The sequence below is a fragment of the Amblyomma americanum genome, chromosome 3 (genome assembly GCF_052857255.1).
Source record: "Amblyomma americanum isolate KBUSLIRL-KWMA chromosome 3, ASM5285725v1, whole genome shotgun sequence".
NCBI lineage: Eukaryota > Metazoa > Arthropoda > Arachnida > Ixodida > Ixodidae > Amblyomma > Amblyomma americanum.
Genome location: NC_135499.1, coordinates 151,097,866 through 151,114,188, shown reverse-complemented (window position 1 = coordinate 151,114,188; position 16,323 = coordinate 151,097,866). Strand labels below are relative to the sequence as shown.

The 16,323-nt window shown below is 43.9% G+C and overlaps 1 protein-coding gene across 1 annotated transcript; it reads right to left on the bottom strand.

Moving 5' to 3' along the window:
* Positions 1 to 741: 741 nt before the first annotated feature.
* On the bottom strand, positions 742 to 16,141 carry Atg3 (Autophagy-related protein 3). Its single transcript, XM_077658344.1, has 9 exons — positions 15,923 to 16,141; positions 15,756 to 15,797; positions 13,833 to 13,953; positions 11,866 to 11,976; positions 11,294 to 11,349; positions 10,368 to 10,496; positions 9,867 to 10,034; positions 8,995 to 9,122; positions 742 to 1,624 (listed from the first exon to the last, which is right to left on the bottom strand). Exons 1-9 carry the CDS (start codon positions 15,992 to 15,994, stop codon positions 1,474 to 1,476), a joined length of 978 nt encoding a protein of 325 aa, XP_077514470.1. The 5' UTR covers positions 15,995 to 16,141; the 3' UTR covers positions 742 to 1,473.
* Positions 16,142 to 16,323: the final 182 nt, after the last annotated feature.

Here is a 16,323-nt window from a genome sequence, read left to right as displayed (position 1 = left end):
AACATATATAAGTGCCGTTTGCACTAAACTTGTGTAAAGTTTAGTTAATGAGCAATGTTTTTCACTCTGTTCTTTTGGACAAATTGCTATTTCCCAGAAAATTATCATACACAATCATACACATATATGTTATTGAACTTATGGAAGAAGTCAAAGCTGTCTCATCTTTTAATGCAGCCAAATATTGAGTACTTCCACCTTTACACTCTTTCAAACATGCCAGTGACACCGAGTGCATGCAACGCTGCAAGAAATAAAAGACACAAAACCCTTCTGCCATATATATATATATATTTTTTCACATGGAAGCAACAAAAGATGCAAAGAAAGAATTACACGAATGAGACATGGACGGAGAAGAGGCAAAGGCTCACATAAACATTTGCGCAGTTCTTTCTTCGCATCTACAATGAACAAACCAGCCCGATAAGTTTTACTGAAGCAACAAAAGCCTGTGCAATTCTGCAGGCAACTGAATAAACAATAGACTACTGTTACAATAGAGCCAATGTTTCAAAGAAGGTGTTATCTGATCACAAACAGCCACTTATAGTTTATATTTGATCTCCATTTTGTGATCTTCACTGAGGCAGCATGAATTTCCACACCAGAGTTCTGCGATGCAGGTGTAACATGGCAAAGTAACATATGCAAGATTTTTAACAAATCCGATAAGAAACGCCCGCCCGTTTGCCACAATGTGTGCTGTTCTAAGCAGAATGCACAAGTAAGTTAGGCAAGCGTGGTTGCAAAAACTTTATTCACCTCTGCACACAGCTGAAAACATATCATGCAGCCCATTAGCATCGCTCGGTCCACTTGAGATAAATGATGAAAAGTTTAACACCTCAAAAGTAAAGCCTGCAGAGAAGATCCTTTTGTACAGCTTGGATATAGAATAAATTGTTCTGTAACAACTGGACAGCTAAGCAGTCAGGAATGCTTAGGACAAAAGCACTGCTTTTTAAGCAGTGCCCTCAATGCACTCTCCTGTCTAGACTGAGCAACACTAACTCACTTCCATGTAACATGCATCCCCTTAAAATCTGCACACGGTTGCCATGTGTCTGCACCTACTGGGCAAACGTGCATGCAAAATTTAAGAAAAGGCTTCCACAGATGCTGCAAGCACTGAAGGAAACATCACGAGGCCAAGTAGGTATCTGTGAAGTAAGGACGCCGCATGCTGTGATCTCCCCTGCTCTCCTGCTTGGCACTGGCTTAGCGTGCATTAGTTGCATTGAGCAATCTGCTCATTATCACTTCATTCACCTCTGCAGAAGAACGCAGTACTGCGTGCCCATCACAGTGTTCAATCTTTGCAAACTGCCAACGCATGCCAAAGTTCATGGCTGTCAAGAGTCCTAAAACCACTTGTGATTTAATGTACAAAAACAGAAAAGAGTGTCTTGTCTAGTCGCCTTCTTGCACAAATTAAAATGAGCAAGGTGCTGCGAATGTGCCGAGTTTCATTCACATGGTGAAGTTCTGGGTGTAGTCGTACTCTATGGTTGGGATGACAGCCTGGACGAACTTGAGGAACACAATGAGGTACATGTGAACTCCCAGCTCACCACCGCCTTCGGTCACTGTCTGAATGATCTTCTTCATCACCTCAGCATGCCTAGTAACATGAGAAAATGGAAGCATGAATTTAAATGACAGAGGAAGACAATTATTCAGAATCAGCTTTCTGGCTCAGGAGATGTAAATGAGCTGCGGAGGGTTTGTGTGCCCAAATTAACCTTGTAACTACAGCTACTCTTAAAGGGGCCATGAACACCTCGTGAGCTTTGCTAGTTGCCACATTTAATGGGCAACTGCACCGCCATGAACTTCCCAGCCAAGTTACCCAGTCTTATGCGATACTTGGCATTCAAAAGTAACGACTCTCCTTTTTTAAACCTTATCTATTGCATTGTTAACGACATTCCTGGAGGTGCAAGTCAAGAACATGTTAAGGAAAAGTTCAAATGCCAAATACGTACTGTGATTTTTACCACTCCTGTAGTGTTTTAGAAAAATTCCTTAACTTAATGACATCACTTGTAATGCAGCCTATAGTTTACAAGGAATTTGTTGCAGTCACCAAAGACATTGTTCAAGGCCCCTTACATTTAAGTAGCACACCACTATAGTAAACTTGCATACAAGTGAAAACACCGGTATAGTAACGTGAAACTACGGTACCTTTCACCTTCGATAGACAGTACATTTTTTTTTTTTGCTTATAGTAATGAGGCGTTTAAAGGGACACTGAGGAGAAATTGAAGTCTTGCATCGATAGAATACCAACTCCCAAACACAAAAACACAACTATTTCTGAAAACAAAACTCTTGTAAGGTAGAAAAGAGCAAGAACCAAAATACAGGTATCGCTGCCATAGGCTAATCTCGCAAGTACAAGCGCGATGATGAAGTAGCAGAGAAGACATCTGAGGCTGACAAACATGCATGAAGGTTACGTGTTTGATTGATATTGAAGTATATAAGTTTTGTTTTGAAACCACTAGTGCACTTTTATCACATGATAAAGGCGGAAAAAAGGCAACCTGAATTTTGGAAGTCAAAGAAAACCTGCAAGGTTTCATTATGCGCCTCGATTTACAAGGGCGGAGCAGCAGAGGACCTCCAAGTGCCTCTCTAAGTGCTCCTCGGATGAAGTTCGTGCAACGGCATGCAACTGCGAAAGGGAAATAGAGCTGTGTATAGCCAATGTTCAATACGCCTCACGCTAGCAAACGCACCACTCGGCGTGTTCGCTTCGTCAACATACCAAGATGCTGGACTGTATAACCAGCCCTACAAGAACTATTATTAGAGAATTTAAATATGCCTGCACGTGTCATTCGCTACGCATCAGTTGTGACGGTGGCTCGGTGGTGACAGCGACGCTGCAGACTCCTCTGCGCTTTCTCGCCACACCCGCTGCCTCAGCCCTCAAAAGCATCGCACGTTGTGTGGGGTTGAGGTTGCTGAATGCAGGCCACAGTTCCTTGAGAGAACTTGGTTGCCGAGAAAAACGAAGCGACAACGAATGACAGAGGCCCTAAAGGTCCGGCCGGAAGTAGTTTTCATTTCGGCTGCCACTAGGTGAAAGCGCAAAGCTCACCGCCAACAATCACGGAGTCCTTGTTTCCATCTCCGCCGATTTACGTCACTCCTGTCCTATTTCGTCAACAGAGAGTTCCGAGTTTGAATTGTAGCGGCGGGAAAAAGTTCTTCAACTTCAAATCCAAACCTTTTAGCAATAAATACACCTTTTGCTGCCGGACAAGAGGCAACAATGCCACAAAATTCCAAACTATCGGATTTTACAAAAAAAAAAAGTGATAGCATTGTCTTCAGTGTCCCTTTAATAACAGCGTTTGGCTATGGCGGCGTACTTCCCTCGGATTAATTACATCACAGCATGTGTAGAGTCTAAGACATGTCAGAGCAACCAGATATAACAAATATAACGGCGTGATCGCAAGGCCAATAGTCAGAGGCAAATTGATATCGATGACAACAAAAAGGTGCTTTTTTTGAGATAGCTTAACCACCAGGCTCGTGAGCTGCGGGGAGAAGCTAACTTTTCAAAGGTTTTAGAGCAGTGAGACAAAGCATACAGTGCGCTCGGTAAAAAAAAAAAACACAAAAGGGAATAAAAGCTGGCTATGGACGTAGAAAGAAGACTGCGCAAGCCGCTGAGAAAAGGAAAGCAGTAAAGAAACTCTGAGGAATAGGGAAGGGAAAGAAAATGTGAACAGCCTCAGCACTGGGCAGCAAGCAGCAGTGGTGGCAAGAGGCGGAGGCACGGTAACACTGCCTCGGTGGTTTAGCCACGCTTGCACGCGTTTCTCACCATTGCCTCCTAAATGACACTGAGGCCGCGGAAGATGACACCTGTTCACGCAAACCTTTCGTTTTTAAATATATGAAATCAAGCTCCCTCCCTAATGTTACATTTGTGCAAATATCCACAAGACTTGGGGAAAATTGGTAACGTGATCACATTAAATGTGATGGTCAAAATTAAACCATTAGCACATAATGGAATGATTCGAGCAAGATGGAAGCTATTTCTAATTGTTTCTTTCCTAAACCAACAATTTAGTAAGTAGCCAAATTTTAAGACAGCATCCTCAGAGCCATGCTCTCACGAACAAATGAAACTAACTGCCAGAGATGATTTTTGCTGGTCCGAGTGACTTTAATATGGAGGGGTCCTACTACTACGTAGCAAGAAATGCGAACTGGAATGCATGACAAACCATGAGTAGTGTACAAGGCCCTGAAAATAAAAGCATGTCAATCAAAGGTGTTTGTACACACCATTCCAGTGATTGTTTGCAAATCTAGCAACTTTGCAACAGTCGAACAAGATCATATCAAACTCAGCTAGGTCAAATTATTCTTTATATCGAATAATTTCTGAGCACTGTAAAGCTACAACATGAATGTATAGGAAAATGTATGGCTACATCGCACAAAAATGAGCAGTCACATCCAATAGATTGAACTTTGGAGAGCACCGGGTGACTCAAGGAGCTGGCTTTCACTTAACACATCTCCAGGGGTTAGCTTTCCCACAGGTCTGATCAAACTCCAAACAACTCCGGTCGACTCAAAAAAAGCAGGCTTTCCCTCAGCACATTTCCGTAGGTTAGCTTTTCCGCACATACCTGCGGGTGCTATGGTGCTGCGTAGCGCGCGCAGAGCGATGACGCGGAGTTTCCATGACGGTGACGGCGGGCGCGCAGCTAGCCAACCAGAATATGCGTTTTTAGTGCATTGCACCAGTTGTGTTGGCATTGTTACGCACTTGAATGTATCGTGTGTCATGTTGTATCAGCAATTTCGCACGGTTTTCATTGTCTCTGCGCGCCCATGATGGCAGCAGCGAAGCAGAACCTCCCCTTTTCCATGAAGCTGGAAATTATCAAGCAAGTTGAACAAGGTGAGACGAAATACAAAGTCGCCATAGGCTAGCATATAAGATTCTGAGAAGAATGCTGAGCACTATTTTGGAGAACAAGGATGACATTCGAGCTAAAGCGGAGAAGAGGCCCGCCACTCGCGGCACAAGACATGTAAGCACAGCTGCGTATAAACATGCTGAGGCAGCAGCGTACAAATGGTTCCTCAACGTCTGCCTCACCATCGACAATGGCTGTTGCACTGCTGCAGTGCTAGTTTCAGTAACATTGTACTTCACTTCCTGCCATACAACACTAGATCGGTGCTTCAGACCTTGGACCAGGGGATAATCCGCGTGGTGAAGGTTAACTGTAGGAAACATCGGACTGAACAGCTCCTGCAGAACCTGAGGACTGGAAGAGACCTAAAAATTGACCTCTTAGGCACTCTGTCTATGATGAGTGGGCAGTGGAATGATGTGAAAAACGAAACTATAGACAAGCATCAAGCCGTGATGTCAAGGAGATGCAGCGGCACTGGCGTCAGCAATGCCTTTCGTAGTGTAGGCTAAAGGCGGGACCGTCTGGGTTGGGCACCATGCTTGAGTCTTTCTTGGGCACAACTCACAGCGTGCCGATAAATTGTGTTGCAGTTGGCTGAGCCACGATGCGGAAGAAAGGAAGCGGCATAAGTTTCCTCAAGTTCATTGCAGTCAGATAGGCGCGAAAGTGATGGGTAGGGGCCGAGAAGAAGGACAAGTTCGGCGATAAATCGGCTTTGTGGATACCATTCCGTTTCTGCATTTAAATCTAATCAGTTAGTTCGTCTACCTTATTCCGCATCGTTGTTCTTCGGTCACGTGATGAACAGTGCAAGAATCAAGCAACACATTCAACTCGTTGACATTCTGTTGTGCTGTCAGTATAAGTTTAGGCGCATTATTCCGTGTGCTTGTGATGGTAAGTTGAACGCAGGGGGCCATTTTCAGATGCTAATCACCCGGACAACGTCCCGGGCATCACTTCGTCAAAAAAAAAGAAAGCCAAAAAGCTGCTGACAGTCACCTTCGGCGTTCACAGCGTACCGCTAGACGCGCAACGTTTGAAGCATCACCGGACTCGGGTAGACTCGGGTAGCATGCACTTGTGCAGCTCTCGGATCGTAGGCTTTATTCAAAGCAGCTATATGAATTAAGTGGTCATTAATTTCCAAGGTCTCCATGGTAACGCGGCTTGGAAAAAATAGGAAGCACATCCCTGGGCTCGTCGCGTGAAAAAGCGCTGCTTCGCGTCGTGCATCGCGTCGTCTATATCTTGCACTAGCAATCAGATATGCTGTACCGGCCCAGAAATTGTGAACTATGGACGATTATAGTTTCTCCCCATACCTCGCGCTTCGGCCCGCCGTAGCCGCGCTGTTACTTGCCTCCAACTAGGAGCGGAGAAGCACCCGATGCAGCGCACTGCCTACTAATTCCTCTGGTTGAAAAAGTGCAGAACTACTCTCCGAGCATCAACAAAAATGTTTCTAGCCACAAGCAACGCGCACGCATGCTTTGAAATATTTGCATATTCGAATTGGTTTCGAAGGCAGCGTTGCTTGGCGCAGTGTAGGCATGCTGCGTATTTGCCTACACCCCGCATTGCAGCCGACAGCAGCGCCACCTTTGTTTACAAATATGACGCTTGTTAATACAGAACGGCTTCAGACACTCTGGTCTCTGCTTTGCCGGAGAAGACTGAGCAAATTCTTTATTGGGTGAGCTTCACGAAGCTGTCTCAGGTCTTGATGATTTGTTTGGTTTATGGGGGCTTAACGTCCCAAAGCGACTCAGACTATGAGGGACGCCATAGGGAAGGGCTCCGGAAATTCCGACCACCAGGGGTTCTTTAAAGTGCACTGAGATTGCACAGTATGTGAACCACTAGAATTTCGCCTCCATCGAAATTCGACTGCCGCGGTCGAACCCACGTCTTTCGGGTCAGCAGCCAAGTGCCATAACCACTAAGCCACCGCGATGGCTTGATGATTTGTGGAACCAGTTGTCCGAATTTCTGGGCGTTATTTGCGATTGGGCAGCCATAGGTGACTGTCTCTGCGGACGACGACATTGAGACCGCGGGAGAGCTTGCAGACGAAAACATCATTGCCGATGTCGCAGATAACCAGGACACCAGTGATGCAAGGAGGAATTGAGAGAACCTCTGCCCACAAGCTCCGTGCGCTCGGCATGGTTCGTAGATATTGCACGTCGATAGAAGGTTGCGGTATCAGCCGTTAGGAGTCCACTGATATGTAGCATTTAAAAATGTGGTCTCTCCAAGGCACTCAAGATGAAGAAACAATATAAATTCACGACTATTTCGCTTGATAATCTGCGTGCAATAAGTGGCTATCATAGATATACATTTTTTTCAATGTCAATGTGTCTGCATGTTGTTAAATTTGCTACTATTTTTATATCAAATTACACATCTTGATCTCTCAGGCGTTTTTATACGATTTTGATATATACGGGTTCGATTGTACATGCTAAAATTCTGTCTGAAGACATGAGACGCCAGGGCTACAGCAAAACTGCAATCAATAAACTCAAAGGCAGTTTTTACTTCCAGCACGGTGAAGGCATTCATCCAGAGCAAAACAGCAAATACAACCCAAAGTACTAGATGCATTTCAATGTCTGCTAATACCTCTGAATAACATAATGAGAGTGATCCCTCATTACCATAAAGCCACCTGTATGTAAACTATTCCATGGTTCTGCATGATTCTGTTAGCAAACAAAACTAGTGGCCATGTTAAAACATTAGTACTAGCAGAAAAATTTTGCAGCACAACGTGCTGCCCTGTTTGTTGTGCATGTTTCGCAGTACAACATGTGCAGAAATTAAACCGCAGTTTAAAAATTAAATAAACTATTCATTATCAATAAACTCATTATCCCTTAAAAGAACAAAACAGGTTGCCAAAGAAAATTGGTGCTTAATATTTTCCACTTACTGATTAATGTTTTGTTTACTAGCCTCTGGTGCAGTTCATGATAAATAAACAAAAAGAAACTACCACATTTTTTTCTCAATTCTGTAGTCAAAAACAGAGGGTGCAACCCTTACATGAGCTTATATGGTAATCAATTATACATTTGTTCTCTCATTTACATCAACAAAATGCCATATCTCTCTTAGGTATAATATTACAGTGTTGTAAAGTCGCTCTTGGAAATTCTGAAGAAAGCTGACAATGTATACATCTCTTAATTTGCATGAGGAAACAAGCAAAAGTTTTTGCAATTTTGACAAGGTCAGTAATTTTTGCACAAAGAAATTACCATTTGACAGTTGCTTTTTTGTTCTAAAGCTGAAAATGACCTAAACGTTATCTGGGAAAAAAGCCAGGCTTAAAATAAAAGCCTAAAAGGCCATTCAGAAAGGGCTATATTTGCAAGGCTAGTTTCTGAAGTTGGCAATTTTTTTCCTTTTTTATTACAACAAGCCTTTAAATTTGTTACACTTTTGAAGCCTGATAATCACAAATCCACCCATTGCTCCTGGGAATCTTTTGGTGCAGAACCACCACTGCCTCATAAAAACAATCCTTTATTCCCCTGCGCAGATACAGTTTCTGATATCGCATAAAAGGTTTGTCATAAAAGTGCCATTTAAGCATGACCTACAATACTGTACCCAATATTTTGTGAAAGAGAGTCACTGCTGCTGAAGAAAGAAAGAGTACCTCAAAACCATGTGATGATAATGCCACAGGCCTTATTAAGGATTCTGCACCGAAAGTATGCCCATTCTGTAATCTGCCAAGCATGCACAGAAAGAACACTGTGCTTAATGTTCCTAGACAATGAGTTGTCTAATGGGTATGCTCAGAAGGCACTAAAGGTGAAAACATGCACATCCAAGAGATCTCGGGTCTCTTCAAAATGGCCGCACTTTCTTGATCAGTTCAGGAAATTGGTTGGTTGGTTAATGGGGGTTTAACGTCGCAAAGTTAAGGAAATTCAGCCCACAGCAGATCTAGACTAAAACAGACTATGTACCAGCATTCACCCTTATGTGCAAGTGTCTTATGCAGTAGTACCTGCAGGGATGAACGGATGCCATGGGTGGGCCCGGCAAGTGTGGGTGCGCCTCCATTGTGACCGTCTTTTTGGCGTGGTCCTGACTGATGTCTTCGTACATGGCTTCCATACTCAGTGGCTGCCGCTTCTGCACAGACAATCACACAGGCCTTAGCTGGAGGCAGCACTGCACATCCCTTTCAGGTCTGGCACAAAGGCATGAACAGTGCCTTCAGTGCCATAGCAAATGCAGTTGTTCAAAGTGAAATGTGAGTCAACACAACTTGCACAATACAGTGATTTGCACGTTTGTTGGCAGCTTTCCAAACATGTAATTCTCCATTCCAAATCTCTGACAAGCAAACATGGTGGGCCGAAAATGCTTGCTGCAGCCATATTCCAGTATCTACGCATGCAAAAAGCCGAGTCCTGCAGGCAGATGAGGGCAGCCAGCAAGTGCCGACATTCCGATGAACCTTTTACCAAAACTGGTGTCCCTCTGCCCAGTCCTTTTTTTCTTCTCGGCAAAATTGACTCTGCTGACAGGCATTATCAGGGGAGGCTTGTTGCAGATTACACGACACCCCTGATGCTTGGCAAATCACACACTATCATACTGAGTGCCCTTTCCTTTTTCAGTTATGCAACAAAAAGCATGCTCTCCTACCTGTTGCTCATTCAAGGAAACAGGTCAATTACAGTGTACTGTTAAAGACACGCAACAAAGGCACATCTTATCACAACAGATGCCACAAAATGAAGAAAAAGCTGGCAAGTGTGTCTTGGTCACTCCTATTAAAGGCTGAAAATGGTAGAAATCACTGGCTTCGCAGTATATGCAACACAATCTTCAGCTCTGACTATGCATCCAAGAGAAATAAGGGTTTACTACCTCATCGTAGCCATACAGCCACAGCCGTGGAGTGCGGTAGTAGTTGTCATAGGTGATGTTCAGGTCATAGGTGCGGGTGCTCACAATGGCCCCATCTAGTGAGTTGGGCTCCCCGTCGCCTGCGGATGACGCTGCTCCTGCTGGCTCAACCTTGCTGATGACAGTTGCCTGGTGAAGGGGAGAAATGCACGTTGTTTGTCACGCCTGCACTAGCTGCAGTGAATGCTGTCCGGCATATGTGCTAACTACGACCTCCACTAAGAAACAAAGAATGTGGGTGAACATTGCCACATGTGAAACCCAACAACTCGCAATTCCAAGGACAAAGCTCGCACCGTACTTTGTATCCAGAGCAGAGAAGACAATGTGACACTCTGCCACTAGAAGTGCCAGCCCCATAATAGTCATTAGCTGTTTGGAAGCAGTTTTCATTCCAGGCTTACACAAAATTGTCAGAGAAATTTCTCTACAGTGATCAGAATGCATAAGACAGAAACACACTGGGTCATCAGCATCCAGCAGCCCACTCTCCACAAAGGCATCCATGTCAGCAGCCTCTTCATCGTCATCATCGTCGTCATCATCTCCACAGCCTTGCCTCTGGGCTAGGGAAGGACCCGCAGCAGGTCTCTGCACGAAAGACAATATCAAATGGCAAACAAACAGCAAAGTTCAGTTTCACCAATTTCTCTCAGTCACAGGATCAATTGCACTGGCTTCTTTTCATTACTTAAATTTTCTCTTCCTTGCTAATGACACACCTACTGATTAGCATACAGTCGTCAGGCAACGCATATACAGCTAGGTTCACCTTTGTTAGCCAAGAATCAATGCGATATTGTGGCCTGTGGGTTGCATGCTCGCCTCGCAATCTGGGAGTCCTGGTTTCAATGACCCACACCTTCACAAGAAATTTTATTTTTCTTTGATACACCATCTGGGATTTTTGGGACCACTGCTGCTTGTCAACGCCAACGCCGGGTTTCATTGCCAATGAGCCATACAACGCTTTCACATTAAAACTGCTCTCAGACCAGAGCTGAACAACAAGAAAATAATAATATTCTTGAAAACAAGCTGTGGTGCACTGCATCACAGAACTGAACAATGCAAAACAAACAGGGATGCGGAAAAGCACAGCTTTTATACAGCACAAGATATCACTTCCACTCCTCTCGGCTCCATTGCACCATTTTTTTCCCCTTCACAACAGCATGATTTTGGCCATGACAAAACATGCATGTCCACATCACAAACTACACAACACAATATTAATTTTCATATAGCACACAAGTATTCTGAGGTGCAAAAAAAAAAAAAGATGCAAAGTTAGATGCACGGTGCACCACAACTCGTCAGCTGTAGGTAAGACTAAAATTGCTGACACCCTAAAGGTTCAGCCTCAAGAAATGCACCTCTGAACTTACAGAAGGCTCAAGAGTCATTTCCTGAACTTGCTCTGCTAGGCCTGATGATGCTGCATCTGAAACCAGTTCAGTGGTAAACATGAGGAGTCAAATAAGCATCAAGAAGCATTATTAGTAAAATAGTGTCAAAATCATATATGGCAGATGGCAAATTACCTCAAGCTTAACACAGATGCGCTACATGGCATTTCAAGGGCACCAATGACATCAAGTCATTGCAGTACTACGTACCTGAATAAGAAGAAAGTGCGCTACAGGGCCCTTCTGGAGTACAGAAACTCAATGCGGGCATCAGTTTCATGAAATCACCTCTGCACATTTATTTCGTACAAGACTGAGGGCATTATGCAAAAAGAACAAGAAAAGGTCTTCTGCACTGTATTTAGGTCCTCAACGAAAACATTGTGTGTTACGTGCATTTCAGTCATGCATTGCTAAGAGGGGCCAGGATTCAGTTCATGCCCCTTCGTCATAAAGGAGAAAGTGCAATCACTGCACTTCTTCAGCCCATTGAAAAAGAACGAGAGAAAAAGAAGCATGTATGCAAGTGACCTTTTCCAAGCTACGCTTACCTGCATAGTGGTGTGTGTCGACCCAGCCACCATCCTCATCGCCTTCCTCCTCGAGCACCTTCTCGTGCTCCATGCTGTACTCCATGTGTTTGCAGCGCTTGTAGCACGGCACTGAAATGCCCACTCATGTGAAAGGTGCACACCATGCATGTACTGATCTAATCACATTTGCGTAAAGCTTGCAAGAAGCACAATGTAGACCAAAGGTAGTGAAGTTTGGCATTAGCCACTCTAGGTGAGTGTGACCGGGAGCATACAATCTGTAGTTGAAGTTTTGAGACCAGGGCATTGTTTGCTGCCACTTGTTATTTTCGCTGATGAAGATGTCAAGGAAACATTTTGCTGATTAAGCACGTGGGAACACGTTAGCAGGGCAGTTTCATCAACGTGTGTGTAACCTCACAACGGGCGCTTCTGCAACAGGTAATACTCGCTCGTCATCACAGCACTGTTTCTAAATTTAAGGCTTGGCCAACAATGCACCCTGTGTTAACAAAATAACCAAATGACACTGATCAATAATTAAAGGCAAGGAGTAACATTCTCCTACCACTAATTGTGCATGGTTGCAGCTGTGTACAAGGCACCATGGTGCGGAAACTGTGGTGTATGCTCTTCGTTGGTGGTGCATCAAGCTGCATTGAGCAATGCCTAGGTGTATTTGCTAAGTAGTGACTTGTGTTTCTGTCTGGAATTTTATTTTCTATATTGAAAGGTCAAATGGAAAAATACGCCCACAAACAATTTTAGATCAGCTCGTGGGTAGGAAAAAAAGAATAGAACTTGACCATTACAATTCTGCCTACTTTGAACACACAAGTGAATAAGTGAAGGAGGCCATGTCATCAAGAAGGAACTTGGTGACGGAGAATTTAATGAACAATTTTGAATGCAAAAAGAAATCTCTGCTATTCTCGAGCTGAAAATGCATAAAAATCAAGCCTGGCAGCCTACTAGAGCCAAATGACTACTCGTGACTGTACACTTGGCTTCCTAAGTACTGCCCTTAACTGTCAGTTGCAAAGCCAGAACATCTAGAATCTTGGAACTGTATTAGAGACAGGACACGGAGCGCATGTCCATTTGCAACAGTGAAAATAGTAAGAGACAAATGTGCATTATCACCCAGCTGTGTCAGCCATTACTATGTGGTAGTATCTAAAAACGTTGCTGATAGTAGCACCCTCATAGAAAGCAAACTGCTGCTGCACCTGAAAGCAAAACACTGTTCCGTGAAGACAGAAGTCTTCACTAATGTATACCTCATAAAGGGTTTTTGCCAATTCACTTTCACAAATCAGCATCAGGACAGAACTGACAACTTTCTTTCTCACTCTCTTTCATTCTCTTCATCCTCCTCCCCACAGGCAGGTCAGCTAAGTGGGCATTATGACAAAAATTATTGTGGGACTAGAAAAAGAATGAAAAATAAAGTGTCCCTGCCAGTGCCACTAAGTAACTGGCGTTGGGCATTATGACAGGCTAACCTCATAGGTTAGCCTTCTCTTTCTTCTCACTGACTGGAAGAAGAAATTATGTGCGCCGTAGCCTGGCCTCAATGCGTACTACTGTCGCATATGGTACTCGCCATGAACTTATACAACACATAACACATAGATTAAATGGTCTTCTTTTGATTTGTATAAAGTACTTATCACACACGAAAAAAGTTCTCTAAAGAAATGGCGAGTGGTGCCTCAGTTAAAGCGATAAAGTGATGGCTCCTCATTTTTTCTCACAAATGTACTGCACTCTTAACATAAGGGCTGTTTTGCAACTATCTTCTCTTTCTTCTAAAGATGGCACCATCTTTAGGAATGGAGCCGCAGACAAAGAGGTTAGCACCTAAAAAAAAAAAAAAGATCCAGCAGGAAATGATAGCTCGAGTGTGCTCCAAACAGCCATCAATAAAAAGAAGTGAAGACATTCAGGAATTTTTAAACGATTGCCAAGCCAGTAATGCCTACCATTTCGGGTGACAAGAAATTGCTTGTCAGGAGGCAAGTACGACTTGGCTGGGAGGCCTTCGCCGGCCGACCACTGCCAGGTGGGGCAGTGGTGCACAAGGTGGTCTCCAGCCAGCACAAACTGCACAGACAAAAGGAAGCGGGCATATGTTTTGTACTGTGGCATTTCCGCCAGAAAGACGAAGCAGAACTTGTAAAAACACAACCGGAACTTATTGAAATTTAACCGTTTATAATACACCCTGAATATGGTTTCGCAAGTTTTGGTTCGATATTTTACCTGACACAATGGCCTAGCAGCTATGGCATTCGGCTGCTCAGCAGAAAACGATGGAAATGAAATGCAAAAATGTTTGTGAACTGTGCGATGTCAGTGCACATGAAGGATTGATCCTCACGTGGTCGAAATTAATTCAAGGCCTTCCAATACAGTGTCTCTCACAGCCTCTGTGCAGCTTTGGAATGTTAAAGCCTACATGCCATCCAATTAATCTTCTTGAACCGGGACGGCATTATAAAATATTACTAAGGGCCTTCCAGTGCCAACAAACAGCACGAATGCATTGTTGCATTGTGTAATTTAAAATTACTTATCACTATTACACAGCATGCACTGCAACTTTGTCTACAGTGGGCAATCCTTGCTATCTGCCTTAGATGTGACTTCGACCTATTTATGCGTTTTACCCCAAAACAGCAGCAAAATATGGTCATGAGAACTACAAGATTTATGACAGCCCTATTTACTCACAGCCCTGCACCACAGCTGTAGCTTACTGCATTTGTTTTTTCAATGCTGTTCCCTACGACAGTGGACTGATATTATTCTGCCAACACTTTTAGTCAGCTCCCAAGTGCCTGCATAGCAGCATCAAGCTTGTGTTGTGGCTGTTATGCAACTGTATATTATAACAAGCACGCAAAATTTAAGAAAAAAAAAACTCAGTTTTAAGCAAAAAACAACCAATGCTTTCTCATTTGCACTGAGCCCATAAAGACGAAATGTAACCACTCATCTACAGAGTTACGCTATAATCAGTGCTCCGACGTAGAATCACAGAAAATGGCAGCACATCACCTTGCACAAAAGCTCCCAGTGAAGCTTCCAGCTGTGCAGAACAGCCAAGAAGTCAAAGCTGCTCTACAGCTCTGCCACAATTACGCTGACTGGGTAGCTGCTATCAGCTATCGTTCAGAGACGCACACACACATACACACAGATTTTTCGAAGTTACATATGACAGGCTTAAAAGGCTGCTTAGATGTGCTAGCTGTCCAGACAGGCACAGTCTCATTAAAACCGCAAGCCAAAAAACAAAGAATAAATATTAGCGGGACTAAATAAGCTCTATTTCACTCCGCACTATAGACATACACTTTACACTAAAGGTATGTAGCAAGAATGACAGGCATTACCACGGTTCCATTGCCGACTGAGTTTGCATAGCTTTACGAACTTCATTTCGTCACGATCCGTCGAACGGAATGCTAACGATTAAACCGCAGGACTGTCTGAATAACAACATATTAACGGGCCGCAGCGCTGACCCTACTAATGAAGAGGAAAAGTTTTGCACAAACTAGCGCTGGTCGGTCAACTGATGTGGCAACACTACGAAAAAGGCGCTTTACATTGCGGCAATTTCGCAGTCAGACATCACAATGCCGGCGAGGTATTTTGCACATTTAAAATGACTCCCCGGGCGCGTTTATCCTACAAAGCAGACATCTGAGTCAATGCGTGTAACAAATGTCCACAAGGTGCCAGGTAATCTGACCTTACTCGCCATGCAAGTCGATATCAGCTGACGTGCAAGCAAAGAACAAAGCTTGAGATAACGAAGAGCACCGTGACAATGACCAAAGAGGAGGGGCTGCAATGACACACACGCCGATCAAAAGTGCATTGGAAGGCATGCTCACCTCTTCTGGAGTGATGACACCGGTTTCCTTGAACTTGGACTCCTACGTAAACCGAAAACAAGCATATTAAGTCCAAGACGGAACGCAAACTCTACGTGTGTGTAGTGCGCGCTGCAGAGTCGGTTAACAGCTTGACAGGGCGGTAGAAACACAGAGTTTTGCAATACCTTGAGAATTGGAGTAAGTTTGTCGGCGAAGCCGAGGGCCGTGCCTTTGACGGTGTTGATAACGCTCTGCATGTCTCGCAGCAAGTCCGCAGGCGTAATCCTTTCGTACAGGCGTCAAAAAAGACAGATCACCAGCGGCACCTCTAATACCCGTGTCTTCTACTACGGTGGTAAAGGAAATAGATGGCAGAGGAAGAAGGGGAAAGAGGCAGCTGTTGGGCCGACGGCTTGATTGGAAGACTTGATTTGGCTTGATATCCCTATCGCAAAACTATTTACCTTACTGACTTTTTGAAAGCACAATCATTGTCTTTGCGCTTAGTTAAAATTAAAAAATTATTCAAATTCAAATAAAGTTAAACTTGAGTGCGGTAAGAAGAGTTTTGCAGTTATACAGGGCT

Coding starts and splice junctions, on each gene's coding strand:
- Atg3 (XM_077658344.1), bottom strand. CDS start 15,994: ATGCAGAGCGTTATCAACACCGTCAAAGGCACGGCCCTCGGCTTCGCC. Junction 10,497..11,293: donor AAATGACTCTTGAGCCTTCT/GTAAGTTCAGAG, acceptor TCTTTCGTGCAG/AGACCTGCTGCGGGTCCTTC. Junction 9,123..9,866: donor GGCTGTATGGCTACGATGAG/GTAGTAAACCCT, acceptor TTGTCTGTGCAG/AAGCGGCAGCCACTGAGTAT.